Source organism: Ochlerotatus camptorhynchus, unplaced genomic scaffold (assembly GCF_037179485.1).
Source record: "Ochlerotatus camptorhynchus isolate MF236.1 unplaced genomic scaffold, CSIRO-AGI_Acam_v1.1 ptg000112l, whole genome shotgun sequence".
In the NCBI taxonomy this organism is placed as follows: Eukaryota; Metazoa; Arthropoda; class Insecta; order Diptera; family Culicidae; genus Ochlerotatus; species Ochlerotatus camptorhynchus.
Genome location: NW_027040602.1, coordinates 845,188 through 868,658, shown reverse-complemented (window position 1 = coordinate 868,658; position 23,471 = coordinate 845,188). Strand labels below are relative to the sequence as shown.

Below are 23,471 nucleotides of genomic sequence, written 5' to 3'. Positions count from 1 at the left end.
TGTCAAACAGTGAAGTTATTATTTTGCTTTATATCTTGATTTAAAAATTGAAACTCGTAGAACGAGAAGCAGTGTCACATTTCTTACAATATCTCAATAGTTAGAGACTCTTTATCAAATCCAACGGTACGTATAGAAAGGTGAATAAATTTGGAAGTCATACATAGTGGAATCACTCCATTTTCGAGTTCATATCCGTTCGAAAAAGAGAGGTTAACTGTGGGTTATGCTTAGTAGGACCGAAATTAGATTCAAAACCCTAAGGTCTCTGATAAACGTACGCATTTCAATCACATTACATCCTTGTAAATATAAACTTTATCGTGTGAATCATTCCTTTTGAGAAAGATAAAAAATATATATGAATTAATGTTTAAAGGTAATCATATAATCATTTCTATACGCAAGTAGTAGGTATCATACATTCAGACGTTGCTCAACGGTCCTGAATAGCCTCACAAAATTTAAACCCCGTACAGACTATGGCTTATACCCCGTTCACATTACAGCCTATATCACGTAATATAGGCTGTCTTGCAATGAGCACTCATACATACATACATATAGGATTTCCAGTGAAAACTAGATGTATGAGTGCTCATTGTAAGACAGCCTATATTACATGATATAAGCCATAGTCTGTCTGGGGTATTATTCAGAAAAATATGCCGTTTATTGAATATTGCTGCAAATCAGCATACCAGGTGCTCAGAGTCTTCCTTTTCTATGCCACATAATCGACACATATCCTCTTGAAATTTTCCTATTAGCATCAAGTGATATTTACATGGACAATGTTCGTTATTTAACCAGTATAGACACTGAGATCTTTCTTTGACAATTCAAGAATTTTGCTAGTCATTGAAATGTTCGGATATATTGCTCATACACTAGCACGTGCGCTAGCAAATCCGCACAGAAGTAAACACCACATAAGGGGTTTACATTTTAGTCAATCCATGCCCTGAAACACGATGCATCCTCCTGTAAACATGAGCGTGACGATAATATTTAGGTAAAGTAATGGACGTGACCGTCATATCCTCTACCTAGCTATTAAATTTTCTCTTTGCTTCAACAAAATTACCATTGCCATAAAAAATAATCCATTCTCACAACCGTTGCCATCGTGATCGCAATCGAACAAGAACAGTTGTGTGATGCCGCCATCATGTCTACTTTGAATCACTCAGTCAGCAGGCAAAAAACAACCCCTTGAGTGGAAAATGGCGGAACCGCCGCGTGACAAATTACTGCCTGCCGAGCAGGTCTGGCCGACACCAGCTCACACGAACACCGCCTGCTGTGGATTTGCGCTGGGTTCATCGACCAATCAGACTTCTCGTTTTACAAGACAAATTAATTAACCTGATGCTGTTCACATATAAAAATAATTCTACCGACTAGAACCGTTAAGTAATAATTCTCGGCTCGTGAGTTAGTAGATTATCTAAAAGTGGGTATTCAATTTGAAAGTCGCGTTTTGAATCTTTCGTTTAATGGCGGAGGTTATTTTCAAATTGGCCAACGATTGGGTACCTATAATGTACATTATATCCCACAGCGGATCCGTAGCAACCATGGTGACGCGGGACGACCAACCTCTGCCAAGGGCTGCTTTGTTTGCGGATGATGCTTTTCGAAATTTTCAAACGACGTCGTCGTTCCGGCAGGCATAAACAAAGAAAGGTGCTGCTGCTGATGCGCGTTGAGATATTCAAGGCTGTCGCTGACCTCTCCCTTCAATCAAGGCGTGCCTGTCAAACCTAAAAGGAAAAATGTACGCAAAAGATTTATGGACTGTTTTTCCCCAAAGCAAGACTTAAAGTACGTCGTTCGGTTTAAAATAAACACTCGTTACCTTTTGAACGGTATTGAATCCCTGAATGTAGCTAGATAGGCAAATGATCTTTTTTTCTTAAAAATATTGATTCTTTTTTTTTCTAAGAACTCATATGTTGATTTTAAAATGTAGCAGTAACCTACCGTCATACTAGAGATGTGTTTTCGTGCCGAACCGTGCCTTGAGCTTGCACATTTTCGATTTTTCCGCACACTGACTATGCACACGATAAATCTTTCGGCTAAACCACAACGGCCGCCCACACGTTTCCCCGCGGACGATTTACGCGCATCACACGCTAAATACTGCTAAGGTAGTTGTACCCACGTTTGGCAAGCAGAACAGTTCCTTAACCCAGTGTAGCCCAAAGCCCTAAGTAGTGCCAATCCCAGTTAACAACGGTGGCCTGTCGTGATCGTTTAACCGCCCACCTTTAGGAACTATAACTACACCTCGCTCTAACGGGAGACAGATTTTCCGGCTTTTCTCGATTCGACGCTCGATCGTTAAGCTGACTGACGTCACAGCAAACCAACAGTGTAAAATGAAAACACATCCATTACGACCCACGATCGCACCGGCTTGTTGGGGATTCCCACAACACCTGTCACGATCACCTTGGTGCCATTAAGTCAAAAAAAAGCAAGCCGGTCACTGCGTGTTGGTTGATGAGGCGTAGTTTCCCGTGACCACTTGCTTTGATGCTTTCAGCAGTAGGCCATGAACTGATTCGCTTTGATTGCTGATTGCTAAAAGGAAGGAACAGCAACAGAAGCTGTAAAAAGGCAGACAGGAACGACTGCGGAATGCTTCCTGTTGACAAACCCGATAAAACAGAAGAGTAGGAAGCGAATTCAGCTCGTGATGTCGGATGACACAATAAAAGAACTTGACCCAGAGTTGGTGTACGCAAGTCGATGCAATCATGGTTCACTCTGTGCTACCTACATCGGTTGCTGCAATTGCCAAGAATAATTCGCTTGTTTACTACTAATGCTTGCGATCGGCAGAAGGCACACGACTTGACGCAAAGGAATTTCGCAAGGAATTCAACTGCCGTGTTCAGGTTTTCGACATCACCGACGAAATGCCGGGAAGGTATTTGCACTTTTCTTTGTTGCAATTTGCCGGTTCCGGGAACGCTACAAACTGCAGGTTAGTTGGAGATCAGGTCCATTTAGGTGGCCCAATTTACAAGAGATCGCACGCTCCCCTATAAAAGACATAAACCAATCAATCCGAAGTTGGTAAAGCTGCAGCACACGCGGTCAAATCAATCTATTTTCGTTCTGGGGTTTTTGAATTTATTTTCGCCTGGCAATACTTTTCCTTCACTTTTCGGCTTTCTACCCGCAAAACCCCTTAGCCCAGTTTGGATCGAGCGAGACGGGACTTTGGATGCAATTAAGATCTGCCAGCCGGCCGGTAAGCTCTATTTCCCTTGGATGGCAAACGTAAATTGGCAGTAACGAGAATTGGCTAATTTTAGACCCACCTATGCACGATTGTTGGTCAAAAAATGTGTCGCTTTTTCTTTATCAATTGTTGGTCGTTGCCAAATTGCACTCTTGAACTTGGCGCTACCACAGGTGAGCAAATCTATGCAACATTTGGCAATGGCCTACTACGAATCACCTGATCGACTCGAGGCCTACTCAGATCGAAGTATTCGCAGATACATAAACAACCGCAAATCGATTGACCTTGGATGGAGTTCAGAATCGTTTGACCCTGAATCTGTCATTCGCGCAACGTTCTGGCGTAAATATCAAAACAACGCCTAACCAAGCTTAACACAAGCTGATACACATAGGATTAACCATCGTCGTAGACGTGTCGGAGTTGGAAAATATGTTTACTTTGTAGCAGTGGCGTGTGCGTTATTTTTAGACACCCTGTGTGCGCACACTAGACATATACACAAAATCAGCTCCAAAACTCGAGAGCACTGAGCTAAACTGCCACGCATGACCCGATACCTACCCGCCCTATCCCACCATCACCATCATCATCATCGCCGCCGTCGCATCATTTCCTTAACGTCGACTACCGGCAGGGCGTGGGTAACACTTACTTCAAGGGTACTTTTATAGGTTTCCTAGGAAACGCTCTTTTGCACCCGGTTGCTGCGGTTGCGACGTCCCGTTGTCTGTCATGTTCCGAGTCAAAATGGATTATTGTTATTGTCCGGTGGGCGGGTGGTTGGATCGCGCGTGTTCAGAGTCGCGGTGAAAAACTTTCTCTATTTCACACACACTCATTTTATTTTCAAACCAACTGACGCAACCTGCATCAGCTGCTCGGTCTTTTTTTTCCAAAATATAAAAAAATGCGAATTTTCACCATGAACAACGCCGGTTAAATCGAACTCTATGATGGCTATTTCTGCAATTTTGCAAACTCTAACTACCCTACCCGCCGTCAGGTTGCACCCAGATGCCTGATGAATGGGACAGCTGACGAAAATTTGAGACCGACCCATCAATTCTGCCTGTCGTTATTTTCAGCCCGCGCGTCGACAAACACGTCACACTTTTTTCTTCGTCTTCTAGGCGAACAATGTACTGCCGGTGGACGCACAATTGGCCCATGTGTATATGAAACTCCACAGCACATGGGGCAATTATGCGTACCCCGGCAGCGTAGTCGTAGAGGCAAAAGAAAACCAAGCAATTACGATTAACACTTGCATTAGTATATTTTTTTTCATGACTTTTCTTCTCTTTTTACATTTTTATTTTTTATTTTGATTTATTTTTGTTTTGCTTCATTTTGTATAAAACGATACTGACGTGCTTAATTAAATTTGTTTCTGCTTTTCAACTTCTTTTTTTTTCTTACAGACAAAATTAATTTCATACACAATGGGAACGATCCACCACGGATTTATGTCCTTTGCTTTCATTTTTGTTAATGAACTAAACCAAGCAAAAAAGAAAAGAAACATCTAGTGTTTATACTTGTATTTTTGTGTGTATGTATGTGTGAACAGTCAAAACGTGTCCTCTTTCTTTCTTCCCTTTTGCTTATACTTCTTATACAAAAACAAATTAAACTGTTATTTCATTTTTATCACAGATCCCGACTCCCGCGGGCTACGTCTAACCTCCGTGGAGGGTGGAAATGAACAGAATATGATCGCCCGGTTGCAGAATGTACTCGGTTTCACCCTGTGGGAATTTGATAGAAAAAAAAGTCACATATTTATATTTTCAAACAGATGAATGAGGAGATTTTGAACTGCACTTACCATCAGATCCCAATCGGTGTCGTTGATCATGACCAGAATGCCAGGCCGCACGGTGTTCTCCTGCAGGAATAGGTTTTGGTCACCGGTGAGCAGGTTGTCCCGAAGCCATCGGAGCATTTCCTCCAGGAGCACTGAAATTGGATTAATGCATCAATTAGGTTAGGTGCATTGTGACAAGTAAATCAAATTTTCACTAACATTACTGAATATAAAAAGGTTTTCAGGTTCTTTTTGTCAGCATTTTACCACATTTTACCTTTCTCGTACACCTAGAGGTGTACTGAAAGGTTATACAGTAGTGTTCCGTTTTCGGCACGTTACGTTTTTAACATCTAACGCTTTCGTATTTGGCAGCAGAAAAGAGGCAAAGAAAATATAAGCTTGAGTCTACAAATGTGCCTCTCTAGGAATTTTCTTAAACAACTGGACGAATTAAAAATCCCAAAACTTCCAGTACAATCCCAAATCAAACCCTGAAGTTCCAAATTATCTACAAAGTTCGCTAAGGTTCTACAATTTTGGCCAAACTTCTACGAAGTTTCTTGAACTTCAAAAAAATGTCTACATTTAGGCGCAACTGCATAGTTTTTTTTTTAACATTATTAGAGAGATTTTTAGCCGTTGGCTAGTTCATCTCTATCAACGCAACTGCATTGAAAAAAAATAATTAAAAAGTAGAAGGGTCTGTGTCTGCACGAACGGAAGCTTGACGTAGGACCGCTAGTGGACGGAATATGTGAAGGCATTAAGTTCTTTTAATTGATCAAATATCTATTATCTCAACTCTTTCCGTTTTTGAATTGTAGGCGTACCAAATTTGTAGTAATCTTTTTCAAAGAGAAAGTTGATTACGAGAATCAATCAAAATCAATTGCACCCCTACTTCCAAGTTTGTGTGGTCGTTGGGGGCTTGTGATTCTGAATATGGACACACAGCAAAAAAATAATTTTGATATCACATCAAAGTGGATGCACTACAATCATGTCGAAAATTTCATGTAATTTTTATGACCACATAAATAAACAAATGCAGTAAAAGCAGCGTAATGTCAGTTCATGCATTGTATTAATGATAATTTTGTCCTTTTAAGCAAGTAATATTACACCATATTTTCGACATGATTGTAGTGCATCCACTTTGACGTGATACCAAAATTATTTTTTTGCTGTGCAAACAAGCAAAGATAAATTCTATTCCAACTCTTTACTAATGTAAGCTTGATGGCCCTGAAAAGGGCCGTTTTATTGAAGAGGACATCCATGGCCACTTACGCTTGGCGTGTTTAGTGTAGGTGACAGCATCACGGACCTCATTTTTCAGGAACACCTTGAACACACCTCGTAGATCGGACCGGAGATACGTCATACACCGCCACGGTGAGCCAGACGACGGATGGTGGTTATCTCGAAGAATTTGCGGTGACGATTGGCACCTCCTTTGCCACGACCAGTCAATTGTTGCTCGTTAGGTTATAGAAAAGTGGACTAACCACCTTCCTACTGCTGCTATTGCTGACCACGCCGTCCGAAGCGAAAATGAGCTGATACCAGTAGTAGTAGTAGTAGTAGTAAAATTTACGTTTATTTTCTGGGTTTTATGTTTCAACATTTGATTTAACATTTCAATTGGTTAGCCTTTGGCTCTTCATCTTTGTTCTAGTTAATTGGTTATTCTAATGTGATGATTGCGTTTAGCGCTAATTTACAGGATACCCTTTGTGGGATTGTTTTGGTTTGAATTTAAAAATTTGATAACCTACCTACTTGAGCACCTAACTACTTAAACTAGGTTGCCAAATCACGAATGATCTGGTGGTTTGATCGCAGACAGGCGACTCTGAACCTTTCCAGCGTGGAAGTCTTTCGCTCCTCGAGTGTTTGAAGACCGGCCAGGTGGTGAATCTCAGAACTACGAGTTCGCGGTGGACTGTTAAGGATCATTCTGAGGATCTTGTTTTGGATCCTCTGAAGCTTTAAGTGGTGGCACTTTGCACAACTCTCCCAGATTGGCATACCATACTCAATAGCCGGCAGAATGATTTGCTTGTGGACAGCAAGCTTGTTTTTGAGGGACAGGGTGGACTTCCTGTTTATCAGAGGGTAGAGCGACCTGATCAAGATGTTACACTTGGTGGATGTCTTGTCCACATGGGATCGGAATAGTAATTTGCTATCGAGGGTGAGACCAAGGTAGACTACTTCACTCGACCATTCAATGGGAGTGCTATCAAGATGGATCTTGACGTTAGCAGGCGGAACAAGCCGAGGTGAATACGAATGTGGAAACAGAATGGTTTGTGTTTTAGCTGCATTGATACAAATCTTCCAGCTCTTAAAATAGTCGGACAAAACATCCAGGCCTGATTGTAGTTTACTCGCCAGAGCACGGATCACTCGACCCTTATAGATGATGGAGGTGTCATCTGCGAACATTGACAGGATACCACCACCCGGCAGGGGAGGAACGTCTGACGTGAAAATGTTGAATAGGATAGGCCCAAGCAGGCTACCTTGAGGGACCCCTGCATCAACGTTGAACGTATCAGAGGAGACATTGTTCAAGTAGACCTGGAATGATCTGCCCGACAAGTAGTTTTTGATGATCTTCACAAGGTAGTTCGGAAAGTTGTATCGATGCAGCTTGTACACTAGACCATCATGCCAGACATTGTCGAACGCCTTCTCGACGTCCAACAATGCCATGGCGAATGTATTGGAAACGGACTTGTTCCGCTTGATGATGTTAGTAACCCGTGCGAGTTGGTGGATGGTAGAGTGGCCTTTCCTAAACCCGAATTGCTCTTTGAGAAAGATGTTATTATCATTTGAAAACACCAGCAGACGGCTGAGTATCAATTTTTCGAATAGCTTCGAGATGGAGGACAAGAGGCTGATGGGGCGATAGCTTTTGGCACTGGTAGGGTCTTTGCCAGGTTTGTGAATTGGAATAACTTTGGCTAACTTCCAGCATGCAGGGAAGTAGCCAAGCATTAAACACTTGTTGAAGACCACTGCAAGGTGCTTGAAGAAGTCAACACTCAAGTTTTTCAGCTCGAGGTTGACCACTCCATCGACACCAGCGGCCTTCATGTTCTTTGTTGATTTAATCGCTGCTATCACCTCATCAGCCGATATTCTACTTTCGTCAGGGACAACTACGGGGGTGGCAGCGACACTAGCCATTGCCTGTGATACTGCAGGCTCGTGGGGACTCACCATGGCGTGGCCAAGGTTATGTGAATTTACAAAGTGTTGTCCAAGAGCATTGGCCTTTTCAAATGGGGTTATTAGTAAAGATGGGTCCGAATTTTGGTTAGGAGAGGAAAGGGGAGGAATGGGCCTCGGCTTATTTTTCAAAATCTTTGCCATTTTCCAGAATGGCTTAGCACAATCTGGGAGAGAGCGAATCTTGTTTGCAAAATCGATATTTCTGAGATCCACCATCCTGGCTTGGATGATTTTGTTCAAACGGTTGCAATTGGTCTTCAGGTTAGGCAGCCCAGTACGCTGGTACTGCCTACGAATCGTGTTGCGGAGTCTAATGAGGTCTTTAGTAGGCCTGTCAAGGTTCAGAGTATTACTCACCTGTCTGGATACTGGCACATGTAGCTCCCTGGCCCGGGAAATTGCTTGATCGATGGAGCGCAGACACCGGTCAACATCTTCGGACGATTCCGGTTGGACATCGTAGTCTACAGCGGTGTCGACGCAATGTTGGAACTGACCCCAGTCAACACGATGATAGTTGCGCCGGAAAGCTTCAAATCGATTTACGGAGGATCCCACCTCAGTCACCACCGGGTAGTGGTCCGAGCTGAGTTCCTGATAGGTGATAGGTTGAGCGATGTTGTTGCCCATGTTGCTGATGAAGATATCGATGGTAGCGTGAACACCGGACCGACTCAACCGGGTGGGAGTTTCCGGACTCAAGATGTTGTACTGCGCTTCCTGCAGGTCGTTGTTCAGGATAATGCCGTTTTGATTGCGCCGATTGTTGCCCCAAGCTTGATGTTTGGCGTTCAGGTCACCAGCGATGATAAAGTTTTCCCGTCGTCGTGTTAGCTTGATAATATCTCGTCGCAGATCTGCTGCCGATCCGTCCCTGATGTTGACTTGTTTGGGGCAGTAAGCCGCGACGATGGTGATGGGGCCGATAGGAGTAGAAACTTCCACCCCTACGGCTTCGATGATCTTCAGCTGAAAGCTGGGCATCAGTCGACAGCAGATGTTTCTCCTTATTGCAATAGCCACTCCTCCTCCTCCAGAGTTGGTTCGATCTAGCCTCACGAGCCGGAAATCGGGAAGGTAGACGTTTGTTTCAGGCTTCAGGTGGGTTTCAGTTATGATGGCAATGTCGATGTTTCGTTCATTGAGAAACTCAACAAACTCGATGTTTTTGCTCTTCAAGGAGCAAGCGTTCCAATTTACGATCTTGATGGCTTCACGGTCCATACTTAGTGACAAGGGACAGGGCAGCATGAAGCTGTTCAGATCGAGTCTTGCAGGTGCGCAAGATGATGATGACTTCGGCCACGAGCGTCACAAGTTCCTCCGAGGAGAACGGAGAATCGTCGACAGGCTCACCTGAGACAACACCAGCGTATGATAAACCAGGGGCGGTGGAGGGACCTGGCATTGGCTGGGCAGCAGCAGCAGCGAGACGATGTTGGACTGTTCGATTGTTAGGAATACTCACATGCTTGACTTGTTGGTTGTTGAGCGGAAGTGGTTCTAAGTTCGGAACATGTCGACGGGGCTGGAGAGCTGGGTACTGGACTTCCGTGCGTGCAGGAGGCGAACGATGATTACGGAGGCGACCGGGCTGATTATTGATCGTAGCCTTCCGACGGATATTGATGAACTCCACTCGCTTGGGACATCCGCGATTGGAGGCTTGGTGGTTACCACCGCAGTTGACACACGTTGGCTCGATGTCATCATCTTGCTCACAGGACGCAGTCGAGTGAGTTCCAGCACACTTGCCGCAGATAGTCTTCATATGGCAGTTTTTGGTGCCATGGCCGTAGGAGAGGCAGTTCATACACTGCGTAACATCACGATGTTGGGATTTGTAATGTTCCCAACTGATGATGACCTGAAACAGGTCCCGGATTTTGGATCTCAGAGCTGCTAGACTGGTGGATCCCTTAGTGAAGTGCACCAGGAACAACTGGTCACGGAAGCTGGTGTTGTGGTTGGAACGCCGGTTTATTGGGAACACCGCCTCAGGTTTGAGCCCAAGCCGCTCCAGCTCGGATTTAACCACAGCCGCCTCGAACGACGGTAATCCACGCAATACCAGTTTCAGTGGCTTGCTCGATGGCAGATCGTGCGTGAAGAAGTCAACGTTGTTTTCCTTTAGGAAACATCCTGTTTGATTGTACTCCTCCAGGCTGGAGCACATGATTTTGGTGCCGATGCTGCAAAGCTTGAAGCGAGGCAGCAGCTTGTGCTTTGCCAGCTCGGCACGCAGCTTGGCAACATCCTTCTCCGGCGTGAAAAGCGGGGGAATCCGCTCTCTTGCAGCGATGGGAACGACGTCACCATCGCCATTTTCTTCGGGGAGCACCGCAAACTGGTTGGCTTGCAGTACCCGTTTTCCGGCGTCATCCTGCGACGCGCTGTGCTGGATTACCACCTTCTTTGAAGGGCCCGCTGCTGAATCATTGGTACGTTTACGCACCATTTGTTTCGAGTTGGCAAGTTGCAGTAAACTTGCCAGAACGCGCGAAGGTGGCGACGCTTCCACGGCACAACGCGACAGCACAAACCGAATCGAAGCGAGAACTCGAGCGAAAAAGAAAACGAACTGGACAGCTCAACAGTCGAGCAAAGAGTGGGAGCTGATACCAGACAGCAGCGCTGCTTTATATCTTTTTAGGTTAAAGCAGAATGATGTGCAACCAAGTGGTATAAAAGCTACAAATACTCCTCCCATTATGAGTGGTTTGCTATCAAATAGCGACACTGCCTATTTTCTTTTTGCGTACACGGCGAATGAGAACAACCCAAATTTGGGTTTAGTTCACTCATAATGGCCAAAAGTGTAGGAGCTCAGCGATGAGTAAATTTGTCTCATGGTTTCCTGTGGAAAACTTAAAAAATCTGCCACAAAATGAGGAAATTGGCGAAAATTTTATTCAGTCTCGGAGTAGTTTCCATAGACTGAGTTAAGCCAATTTTTACTTTTCTCAAATTCGGGAATTTTTCCCTGGAAAATCCTGGAAAAACCTGGGAAAACATGAGGCAAATTTACTCATCGCTGAGTTCCTGCACTTTATTTCATATTTCTGAGATAACTAAACTCAAATTTGGGTCGTTCTCTTTCGCCGTGATAGATATCGGCGCCGGTGGTTAGCGTGATTACCTCTCACCACAGCAGGCCTGGGTCCAATCTCAGCCGGCGCCACCGGCATGTTCTAAGGCATAACATCTCTGGGAGCTGCCTCCCTGGCGTCGGTAGCATTGAAGCTCAGTACGGAAAACAAATCTTGTGTTACTTTTCATTAGGTCCTATCTACATTGATCGATTGTCTTCATCGACACTCTCTTTCGTAAATAACTCGGCTTCACAAACCTGAATCAACAATAGAAAAGGGCCCATCAGCATTTGTAAACAAACCGTTCCATCCAAAGCCCTTTACTCACAAAGCGAAGGCCACCCACACAAACCAACACCATCATCGGATAGGGGAACGGTTTGTTTACAAATGCTGATGGGCCCTTTTCTATTGTTGATCAAGAAATGTTTCCTGCCGTCTTCGTCGAATTAGATGCTAGATTGTTGCTTTTTCCATCGAAAATATCCGGCCGTGGCGATTCAAAGTTGATCAAGGTTGATCAAAAAAATTTGTACCCCTGCTTCCAGTTTAATTACACTAGCATTTTGTGTGATCGTTGGTTCTGAATATGGACAAACAGGCAGATGGATTCTATTCCTACTCTTTACTGTAATAAGCTTGGTGGCCCTGAAAAGAGCCGTTTTTGCCAAGATGATTTAACCTCCGAAACCATCCATGGCCGCTTACGCTTGGCGTGTTTAGTGTAGGTGACAGCATCACGGATCTCATTTTTCAGGAACACCTCGTAAATCAAACCGGAGATACGTCAGACACCGCCACGGCGAGCCAGACAACGGATGGTGGTTATCTTGAAGAATTTGCGTTTGGTTCTGAATATGGCGATGAGTGTGCAAAATATTACGCAATTCCTTCCTCCCTATTCGCACGCGCCCGAGGATCGGAGGCGAATGCCACTTCGACTTGTTTCGTTTACTTACTACTCTCTGACGACTGTGCTGGGGAAGCGGCATATGCATGTAGGTAATTGGTGGATTTGTTAGTTAATTCGACGCTTTTGGACAATGCTGGAAATTTACCAGTTTTTCAATAGTTTCTTGTTGAAAATCAACATTCGGAAGCATTGTTATCGATGCGTAGCCATATTTCTGATCGATTGGTGATAAAATTATTGAAATTGGACCAGGGGCAGCTGAGTTATTAACGTTCAAAATCTTTCTTAATTTGTTACATGTTCCATTTTCGGTTTTCACAAAGTGTACCCCCATATAGAAATCAAAGACGTAGTCCTACGTCAAAATAAAATTTTCCATAATATCTGCTGAAAATACATTTCGTACAAGGATTTAGGGAACCCTATAAGAATATCTCATATAAAGTCACTCGAAAGCAAAATTAACATTTTCCTATTTAAGATTTCAAAAATGTCCCAAAACTAAACAACACACTCATTGTAATAAGTAATTATGCGAAACGATAGCATCATCATAGCCTATTGATTTTAACACTATCAGTTTGACAAATTTCTTTAATATAAGAATTATTCTCCATATATCCGTTTTATGTGATCAATTACGGTATTCAATTTAGAGTTACGATTATTCTCTTTGTTTCAATGCTACATATACACAATACAAATCAGTAGTTCCTCTGTAAATTTTGATCTGACCATGTTGCAAGAAGTCCGTGGAATACCAGATCACCATAAGTCGATGGTTGTTCCTTTAATTTTTGCAAACAAGTACCACCATGTCAGTAACAATAGGAAGTTTTTCACAGGTGGGTCAATTATAAACGCTTCCACTGGATTTGGAGTATTCAAAGAATTTCATAGCGCCTCCTATAAACTGCAGAAACCATGCTCCGTATACGTTGCAGAACTAGCAGCTATATTTTACGCAGTAGAGCGAATTGCCTCACTACCCCCTGACCAAATACGATGAAACTGAGTGCTTTAACTAACTGCTCCTATACTATCACCTTAGTTTGGGTCCCATTTCATTGCTCAATTCCGGGTAATGAGAAAGCGGACTCGCTAGCTAAGGTGGGCGCTATGGAAGGCGATGTTTTTGATCGATAAATCGCCTTTGCAGAATTTTTCTCAATTACCCGTCAGCAAGTCCTCACCTTGGCTGGTAAACGGCTGGACAATGCGTACCATTGCACAGTGGTCCAGAATGCAGATTTAGGTGGAATGATATGTTTTGAGCCTGCAGCAAAGATCTAAAAGTTATTTGAAGACATCTTTGCTGAGAAATTTGAAATAAGAAAACTAGAGCAAAACAACTGTTTTTTAGAGACACCCTAACTCAATTCAAGACAATAGCTCTAAATCGGTCAATTTAAGAGATACATTTTTTCATACTAAATTGCTAGAAAATAGCTCAGCTATAACATTGTCAAAAATTTAATTTATTCAAACAAAAAAGTTAGATTTTTGATTTTATTGATAATAAGAACCACCCTAGAATGCATTGTCATAAAAATAAGGGCCTAACTATAAGGAACAACTTTGCAGAAGATACTTTTAGTCTAAAGTTTCAATTTCAGGCTCAAAATATATCATTTCACCTAAATCTGCATTCTGGACCACTGTGCATCAAGGGGCAAGACAGCTGTTGATCATGAGTTAGAACGGAGTTAACATTGAGTTACTTCGAGTAACTCGAGTTGCTCAAAATTCAATACAAGCAGACTCAGTAGCCAGGTTTTTGTCCTTTTATGTTGTGCTCTTTCCCAAGTTGTTTGCAATATCATCTAACCGCGTTTCATACAGGAACATCATCCTCAAATTACGTAACTGTTCGTCTTCCAACATGTAATCTAGTGATAAAGCCCATCGCCTATCAAATTTAATCGTTTAATTGTTTCATACCGTTTTCAGATTAAAAATAAGTTGGACATCTATGAATATTTGCTGGACGACATTTGGTTTGTCTGGACCGCGACTGAAATAACAACGGCTCTCAAAATATTCCAATGATTTTTACTGGGGTAGTGATAGAATTCAATGCAGCAATTGTGCAGTTTCTGAGTAACGTGTTATATTATAATTTTATTATCATTGCAATTGCACATTGTAGTTTATACATTAAATAAATTACAATAAGAAATTTCCTGTTGAAAATGCAAGCATTCGCTGGGATTTAATAAACACAAGAAACTAGCATTCTCTTTTAATGTTAATAATTTTGCTACTAAATTATTCAAGGAAATGGTAAATGATTCCATCCTTCATGAATAGGTAGCTTATCCTCTCCTTGGTGCAATACTTGAATCAACTCAATTAATGACACATATAGAATGAAAATCTTAGAACTTAGCGTAATGATAACACGGAGTCACAGGTGTTGGATTGAAGGGTTCTGCGATTCTTACCCGACGCCACTAAGCGATAAAGGGCCACCCACATTAGATCCGTTTGCGTTGCGTTGACGTAAATGTGACAGTTTGACAATAGATTTAGCAGTCACTTTGCCGTAACGCATCCGATCCGGATGCAATGTGCGTGGGCTTTAAGGGATTCCCCTTTTATCGGTTCGACAAAGCGCAGCCTTGTTGTCCACTACTGACGTAGTCAGAAGGAAGCACCTGAGCATCGGAAACAGTTCTATGTAGCCACGAAACTGCCATACCAGCCCACCACCACCACTACGCAGTCTTATCACCATCTGCTTGATACGATAGGCACAATATCATCCACCATCATCGGAATCGAGTCTGGAACCGATTCCTGAACCTCATCACAAGCTTTCGTTGGATTGCAGTGGATGTTCACTGTCTTTTAACTTGTTGACACAAGACTGCTTTGATCACTTTTGAGTAATTATGAGTAACTCAAATTTACTCTATGCAAAAATATTAACTCGGAGTACGGCTGACTCGCCCCTAGCTGTGCATTGATAATTCGCTTATCTTCAGGTATAAAATAGACCCCACTAGCGGTCCTTAGCCTCTTGTCTACTATACCTACCTCTCCGCGGGGCCGGCTGGGGTACGAGTAACCATAGGAAAGATCGAGTAACCAACCCCGGTGGGACCTTGGTCGTATGCTGACAGGGAAGAGGGGACTCCTCTCTCCAGAGAGTGCAGTCTTCGAGCGTCTGTTCACCATGGAGGTGCGGCTCGAAACGGCGTCTGTTCTCAATGTTAGGAGCGCCTGATCAACGTCCTGGTGCCAACGTGGGACTCTAAACAGTGCTGTGCACGATGGTCTCCCGGCGAGACGATGGGGGTTGTTGCAGGCCGTAAAAAAAAAACAAAAGTACAGGAAGCAAGCAATGTAAATACGGACCGGAACAATCGGCATAGACCCAAGCAACGGAAACGGACTAACGATTGGAAACTCGGAACATGGAACTGCAAGTCTCTCAATTTCTTGGGAAGTACCCGCATTCTTTCCGATTTATTGACATTCAACAACAACATTCGGTACAATCTGGAGCGACTGAAGCTGCCCGAAGTCGCAACTGAGTACGTGCAATGCCTCGACGCAGCGTTGCCGGATGAGGGAGAACTCACCGAAACCCCTCTTGAGGACTGCTGGAGCAACGTGAAAGCAGCCATTGACAGCGCTGCTGAAGGCGCCGTTGGGTTCGTGGAGCGGAATCGACGGCACGATTGGTTCGACGAAGAGTGTCAGACGGTTTTGGACGAGAAGAACGCAGCGCGGGCGGCCATGCTGCAGCAAGGAACCCGTCATAATGTGGAGCGATATAAACAGAAGCGAAGACAGCAAACCCATCTTTTCCGGGATAAGAAGCGCCGCCTGGAAGAGCTGGAGTGAGAAGAAATGGAGCAGCTAAATCTTTCTCAAGATACACACAAGTTCTACAAGAAACTCAACGCATCCCGCCAAGGTTTTGTGCCGCGAAATGTGTCGGGATAAGGAAGGGGATATCTTAACGGACGAACGTGAGGTGATTGAAAGGTGGAAGCAGCACTACGATCAACATCTGAACGGCGCAGAGGCGGAGGACCAAAGCGGCAGGAAGAATGGCTTCGTCGGTACAGCGGATGAGGGGGACATGCCAGCTCCCACGATATATGAAGTTATCCGGCAGCTTAAGAACAACAAAGCAGCTGGGATAGATGGTTAGGTTAAGTTTTCAGCCTTGGGCTGGTTTGCCTCCGGCGGGAAAGATGGTATCGGAGCGGAACTTATCAAAATGGGCCCGGATAAGTTGGCCACTTGTCTGCACCGACTGATAGTTAGGATCTGGGATACAGAACAGCTACCAAAGAAGTGGAAAGAGGGAGTAATATACCTAGTATATAAAAAAGGCGACAAACTAGAATGTGAGAACTATCGAGCGATCACTATTCTTAACGCGATCTACAAAGTGCTTTCCCAGATCATCTTTCGCCGTTTATCGCCGCTAGCAAGCAGATTTGTGGGAAGTTATCAAGCTGGTTTTGTGGACGGGCGATCGATAACGGACTCACTTTTTACGTTGCTGCAGATCCTCCAAAAGTGTCGTGAATATCAAGTTCCTACGCACCACCTATTCATCGATTTCAAGGCCGCTTATGATACCATTGACCGTGAAGAGCTATGGAAGATTATGGACGAGAACGGTTTTCCCGGGAAGCTGACAAGACTGATCATGGCTACGATGGATGGTGTACAGTGCTGCGTGAAGATATCGGGTGCGTTATCAGACTCCTTTGAAACTAGCAAAGGTACTTCGACAAGGCGATGGTCTTTCCTGCCTGCGTTAATAATGTCAAACGGCATTCCTCCTGTATTTACCTTAAACCTAAACATGATAAGACGTGTGACGAAACAGTTATAAAGTCATCAACACAAATTTTCGAAATCAAGTTTTAATTACAGAAATAGATATACGCGGAAAAAGGAGCAGCAGACAAATTGGTGTTCATAATAACTTGCATACGAATTATGTATACGATGCACTTCTCCGCTGAAAGCTTTACGGATGGTCTGGAAAAGGTGAGAATAGGTTGTTCAATTCTAAGTTCAAAACACAATGCAGTAAAAATGCCAAACATACAAGCTTGAGATGTTCAATAATTTGATCATATTATTATGGATTATAACGCCTAAAGTTATGCATTATCTTTATAAAAGCAGCGACATGTTTACATTCTGTGATTGGCTGATTCAATCAAATTATTAACTAATTGACGATTTACACTACAAATTCGCTCATTGTCAGAACCTTATAATGAAAAATAGTATCCTTGAAGTGTTGCAAGACCTTCAAGCAAATTGAATATCAGCATAGGGTTTCTTGTAATTCCACATGAATTCCACTTCAGATAGCAAAAAGCTCGCATCAATGTTTTCTTTTTATTATTTCGCACAGTTGATATACTGCCGATACTCGCATAATTGTCCCATCTTTGCTTGATTTCCTATTCATATGGGACAGTTATGCTTTTATGGGCAGTATACTGCCGTTATACGCATAAAAGTTCCACGGTGCATAAGGATTGCATAGAACATGGGACAGTTATGCATATAACGGCAGTATAGGTCATAGTCAACTTTTTTTTAAATCGTCAATAACTCCTCCAACATCGAGATACAAATTATGATCTCGATTTTTACATAGCTAACTTTCAGTTATAAACTAGCGTTAACCCGTTAACGCTCCAGTCATTGTTGACTTCCGGACATGAGTAACCCAAGGATTATTCTCATATTATTTGAAAACAAGATGTTAAGGATATTCCAAGGATCATACAAGTGATATTGAAAACATATTTTACGTTCCCATTTTCTGTTAAGCCATGATAAAAGAAAAAAATATGCTGATCTATAAATAGATCACTGGGCGTTAATGAGTTAATGGAACACCTACTCTCCTTCTACCGTCTTACTCTAAACCAAACAAACAGTGTTCGTACTCACCAATCTTGGACCCATCCAGCGGGACCACATGTTCCTTGATTCCACCGAACAGCGTCTCAGCGCCACCGCTGCCGTCGAGTTCGCGTAAAACATAAGGAGAAATGGACAAAAGACCGCTCGATTAAAATTAGAACGTAACATTTTCCACTCTTTCCTTCTACATGCAAACAGTTTTGTTCTTCATTCACACACGCCTACCAATAGGTATATAGGTAAGTACAACAACATCTTCTAGTCTGATTTGCATTTTGCGAATTACGAACAACACTTTCTTTGATCTTCACGTTAAATACCAGTCAGGCACGCAAATTCACGCTCGGGATCGTGCAGATAAAAATGGCTCACCTAAACTCCACCGTAATGGTAGCGCCGGCGGAGATTACTTCCTCGTCGATCGTATCGTCCATGGTGATGCTGCTGCCGGTGCCGGTGCGGTAACGTTCCACTAAGGTAGCCACGATTGAAGAATAAGAATAACACACGAATTGCAGATCTTTATATAGGCGATGATATTTTCAGTGTGAGGGAAAAATCACGCGGTTCCTCGCTATTCCACTTTTCACTAACAAGAGACCACCAGATTCACTTTCCACCGCCCGAAGCAGACTAAACCTCGGAACCGAGGGTCGGTTGCTTTTTAAAATTCACCGATCGTGAGAAGCTATCCCGAGATCACATGCGTGATTCTCTGCTGGCGAAAAGGGGAAACACGATCTTACGGTGACATCAACCAGAAAAAGGCAGAGTTGAACTTGGTTCTCATTTAAAGATGTTCAGTACTTAAGCTTTGTGGTTAGACTTATGAAATGAACTATAATTTAACAAAATGTGACTACATAGAAGTATAAACAGGTTGCAATCTTTAGAACACAGGGAAGAAGCAGAGGCACGAAGACAGCTCAAATTATTCGCACTTACCTACTCGAGAATAATACTCTCACGCTCACCTCAGACGATGGTGTACGATGGGAAATATGCACAAACGAATCAGTGAAAAAAAATCGTGAACACCGCGAATACAGACGAATACAAAATTATTAGATTCGTGATCTTCGTGATACGCATGCAAACGTAAACAAAGGCACGTTTTGAATCGGAACCGCGGCACGAAGCAGCTGAGCTCGAACTGCCAGTAACTGTTGACGTTTATTCGTGTCTTTCGAGGGGCTCGCTGATGTTCATAACTTGTTAATGTAATCACCTAGCTTGATTTTTGCACAATGTGGACGCTAAATAAGCGGGCATTTTATTCGGCGTCGCTTCTTTAAAATCCAGATGAGCATATATACTTCCGGATCCAGTATGGATATGCGGGTATCATGCGGGCGTGTTGAAACCGTATACACGAAACGAAAATCAATTATTTAATTCATGTGTTTCACTTATACATTTTTGCCAAAGCATCAGCCTTATACATTCCATAAGACAAACCACATAGGTCCTATTAGAATGCTTAAAAGGTATGTGTGACCGCTTATACATTTCATTTGACACATGATCTTTATTAACTTTTTGCAAGGCGTCTGCTTATTAGTCGACTTATACAATTTATGAATAATCAGCAATGGAAATTTGCCAAAAGGTATAAGGAGATTTCTATCCGTGTACGGTTTCAACACGCTCGCATGATTTTGGAGATGAACTAGCCAAAGGCTAAAAATCTCCCTAATAAAGTTTAAAAAAAAAAACGCCCGCGTGATACCCGCATATCCATACCGGAACCGGAAGTATATATTGTGTCTACGTTATGGGTTCTTTGTTCATTTTTGTTAAAATCATATAATGTGATTTTTTAATAAGGAACACAATATATATAATCGTTAATAGAATTGAAAAAAAAAACCATTGGTAGAATTAAAAGTTTGCATTGGTTCTTTTTGGTAGAAAGTCCCGAGCTTTCAATATAAAAATGTGTTACCTTTCAAATCAAATGTTTCCCTTCTTGTTAATTTTAAAAGTTGCAAAATTGAAATCAAATTGTAGAACTGTCAAAATAAAAACCAAGGTTTTTAAACTGACGTATGAATTGTTGCACACCAAAAGATGCTGGTTTCAAAGCAAGAATATACAATTTTTACATCAAATTAGAGTAATTTTCAAAGAACTAGTTCTCATAACTGAAGAGAAAGTATCCAAACTCATATATTTTATCATTTTCAATAATTATGTATATTTACCAATTCAATTAACAATTAAAAACAAACGTTTTATGCAACCACCATAGATTGCTGCCGAGTTTTAAGATGACGACGATCGACATGAAGGCGGTGAGAAACGGAGCCTTCATGATGCGTTCCCAAAACCTTTCCAAGGATGGAGGTTCTTGTTAACTTGGTCATTTTCCCCAGCGGAACAGCCACATTAGATCTATTGTTTCAGCTGATACAGCGAGTTCATTCCATCAATTTTACCGGAACGTTAATACAGGTGGTTTTCAATGCAGATCGCAGTTTAGCACTATTTTGGAATCTAAAATAACATTCAGTTGCACCAACCAATAAACTTGCAAATAAATATTACTGCTACTTACCTCTTTGAACGATAGTCGCTGCGTTTCCAAATCCTCCAGGATGGCCGAAATCTATTTCCACAAATGTCCTACTTCGGGAAAGCAGTCCGTTGGATGGGAGTTCTGTTAGGAAAATAATGTTCGTAATAAACAAATTTGGGAAACAACAATGATTCCAACAGATTTTAACTTACTTTTTTTGTTTTTTGACCCAACTTTCTGCAGTAGACGGCTAACTTCGCAATGTAGTTTTGCCTATCGAAAAAGGTGGCAAATGAAGGCTCAGTGCTGCCAGTGAAAACGTGCTATGACGACATATTTTTGAAAGTTGAACAACTTTTCTATTGAAAAATTTTACTTTTAGAATTACAAGTCGAAAGTGAAAGAAACACTTTCTATCCAAAAGGATCCATTTAGTGTTAAATGTTTTCGTAGTTGAAACTACGGATTTTTGGAAACTTTCAATTTAAAAATGCATTATATTTATTGAAACAATTTTTGTTTTTTTGTGTGCAGTAGTTACCTCTTTGGTTTTTTTTTTAATTTCTTTTATTTGGCAGGCTCAAATGTTATAAAAATAACTTAGCGGAGCCGAGTAACATGGAATACCAAAATACAAAAAAAAAAGATATAAAAATGCATTTTTGCATGGGATTTTTCTGGGTGGCGATCGAAGCGGTGACAAAGCGATCTTCTCCCGTGCACGCAACTTCTTTCATTCCCGAATTTGTTCCTCATTTTCATTGAACCCGAACCGTGACCGCTGCTGCTGCTTCTGAACGTCGTTTCCCGTTGCATGCTCTCCGCTACTCTCGTTGGCCGTCGGGGTCGTCACGTCCATTTCGTTATTTTCATTCAACATCTCCAACCCCGTGTCCGTTTCCTGGTCGCTAATGACTAGCGACGCACCTTCCACCACTACACCAGCATACGTACTTTATCTTTGTTGCCATCATAAAATATATTTTCTTTGCGATTGAAGAAATGTAATGACGTGGGGATTTCCTTCACCACATCCATATATATACCATAGAGGTAACTCTAAGACTAGTAGGTCCCGAAGAAATGCGCTTAACTTTTTGGCTCAGCTCTGGTACTATCTTCGGTCCCAAGCTAATAGATGAACCCCTCGAAACTTAGGAAAATCCATGAACCCCTCATTTTATCTGTCAAACTTCCATTGAGAATCAAAACAAACATAGTGTAGTACTAGAATTTCAACTTGAATGGGGTACGTTAATCGATTTGCTTGGGACCAATAGGCTAGTCAAGTAGTGAGCCAATTTCAAATCGATAGTTTTGTATTGATTGTTGTATATACCGCGTATCCTGTATATACCTCAAAACACAGATCAGTTGGAAATTTCTCCCGTTATCGATTTTCTTGAGAACAATTGGGTTGTTTAACTTCGAAAAATTTACCGATTTTTATACATCATCTGATAGAGCTTCGTTTTCTGAACACAACAATATTTTTATCGATCCCGTAGACATTCATCTCTATTTTTTAATTAAGATTTAAATTTTTGATCGTTGACACTACATCTATTCGATGACAGCTCACTCCCATACAAAGTCCCACCAAGATGGTGATTTTCGCTTATGTAATCGTACTTATTTAAAATAGTTCCAGTGTACCAAAATTGATGAAATTTTGGATTTCGGTTCCATTTTAATGCAGATTACTAATACGCATTTACCTCAATACGCAGCGACGCCGGTGGTGTAGTGGTAAGCGTGATTACCTCTCACCCCAGCAGGCCTGGGTTTAATCTCAGTCAGCGCCGCCGGGATGTTCTGAGGCATAACATCTCTGATCACGCCTTCCTTCAGAAGGGAAGTAAAGCCGTTGGTCCCCGGTTAATGAGTTGATGAGTCGATAGGTAGAGTCCAGGTGTGGGAGCTGCCTCCCTGGCGTCGGTAGCATTGGTGCTCAGCACGGAAAACAATATTGACTATACTCAAGGAAAAAAAAATACCTCAGTACACTCAATAAGCTATTTTACGTGACGTCTTGATGACAGTTCCTGGCGGGCCACTCGAACGCGCTCGAGGCATTGTTCTTGTTTACGTCTGATGTTTTTGTTTTGATTTTGTTTGTGATATGTCAACAAATCGGCCCGATGGTAAACGTCAAAATAGGTAAACAGAAAAAAACAGCTGACTTGAAACGTCTCGTAAAATGCCTTATACCATAGAGGTAACTCTAAGACTTGAAGGTCCCGAAATAACGGGCTCAACTTTTTGGCTCAGCTCTGGTACTCTCTTCGGTCCCAAGCTAGTCGATTCACCCCTCGTAACATAGGAAAATCCACGAACCCCTCATTTTATCTGTCAAACTTTCATACCGAATCAAAACAAACATTGTGTAGTAGTAGAATTTCGACTAGAATGGGGTACGCTAATCGTTTGCTTGGGACCAATAGGCTAGTCAAGTAGTGAGCCAATTTAAAATCGTTAGTTTCGTATTGATTGTTGCTTATACCCTTAAACCCAATGTGGATTGATTGAGGTGCTACACAGAAAAAAAAAGTTGTTGAATATTACATCCAAACTGCTGCAACCAGGTCAATCCATCGGTTGTGCGATGTACATCGATTTTGCGAACAAATTTACATCCATTGATGTAATATTGTATCTTCTTTTTGCTATTACATCATTATTTCATACATACATCAGCTTGAATAACATTG

General features: G+C 42.3%; 1 protein-coding gene across 1 annotated transcript; it reads right to left on the bottom strand.

Annotated features, from left to right (window-relative positions):
• Positions 1-4,613: 4,613 nt before the first annotated feature.
• On the bottom strand, positions 4,614-18,857 carry Urm1 (Ubiquitin-related modifier 1). The gene is made up of 4 exons (XM_065219801.1): positions 18,615-18,857; positions 18,270-18,337; positions 5,094-5,224; positions 4,614-5,013 (listed from the first exon to the last, which is right to left on the bottom strand). Exons 1-4 carry the CDS (start codon positions 18,674-18,676, stop codon positions 4,945-4,947), a joined length of 330 nt encoding a protein of 109 aa, XP_065075873.1. The 5' UTR covers positions 18,677-18,857; the 3' UTR covers positions 4,614-4,944.
• Positions 18,858-23,471: the final 4,614 nt, after the last annotated feature.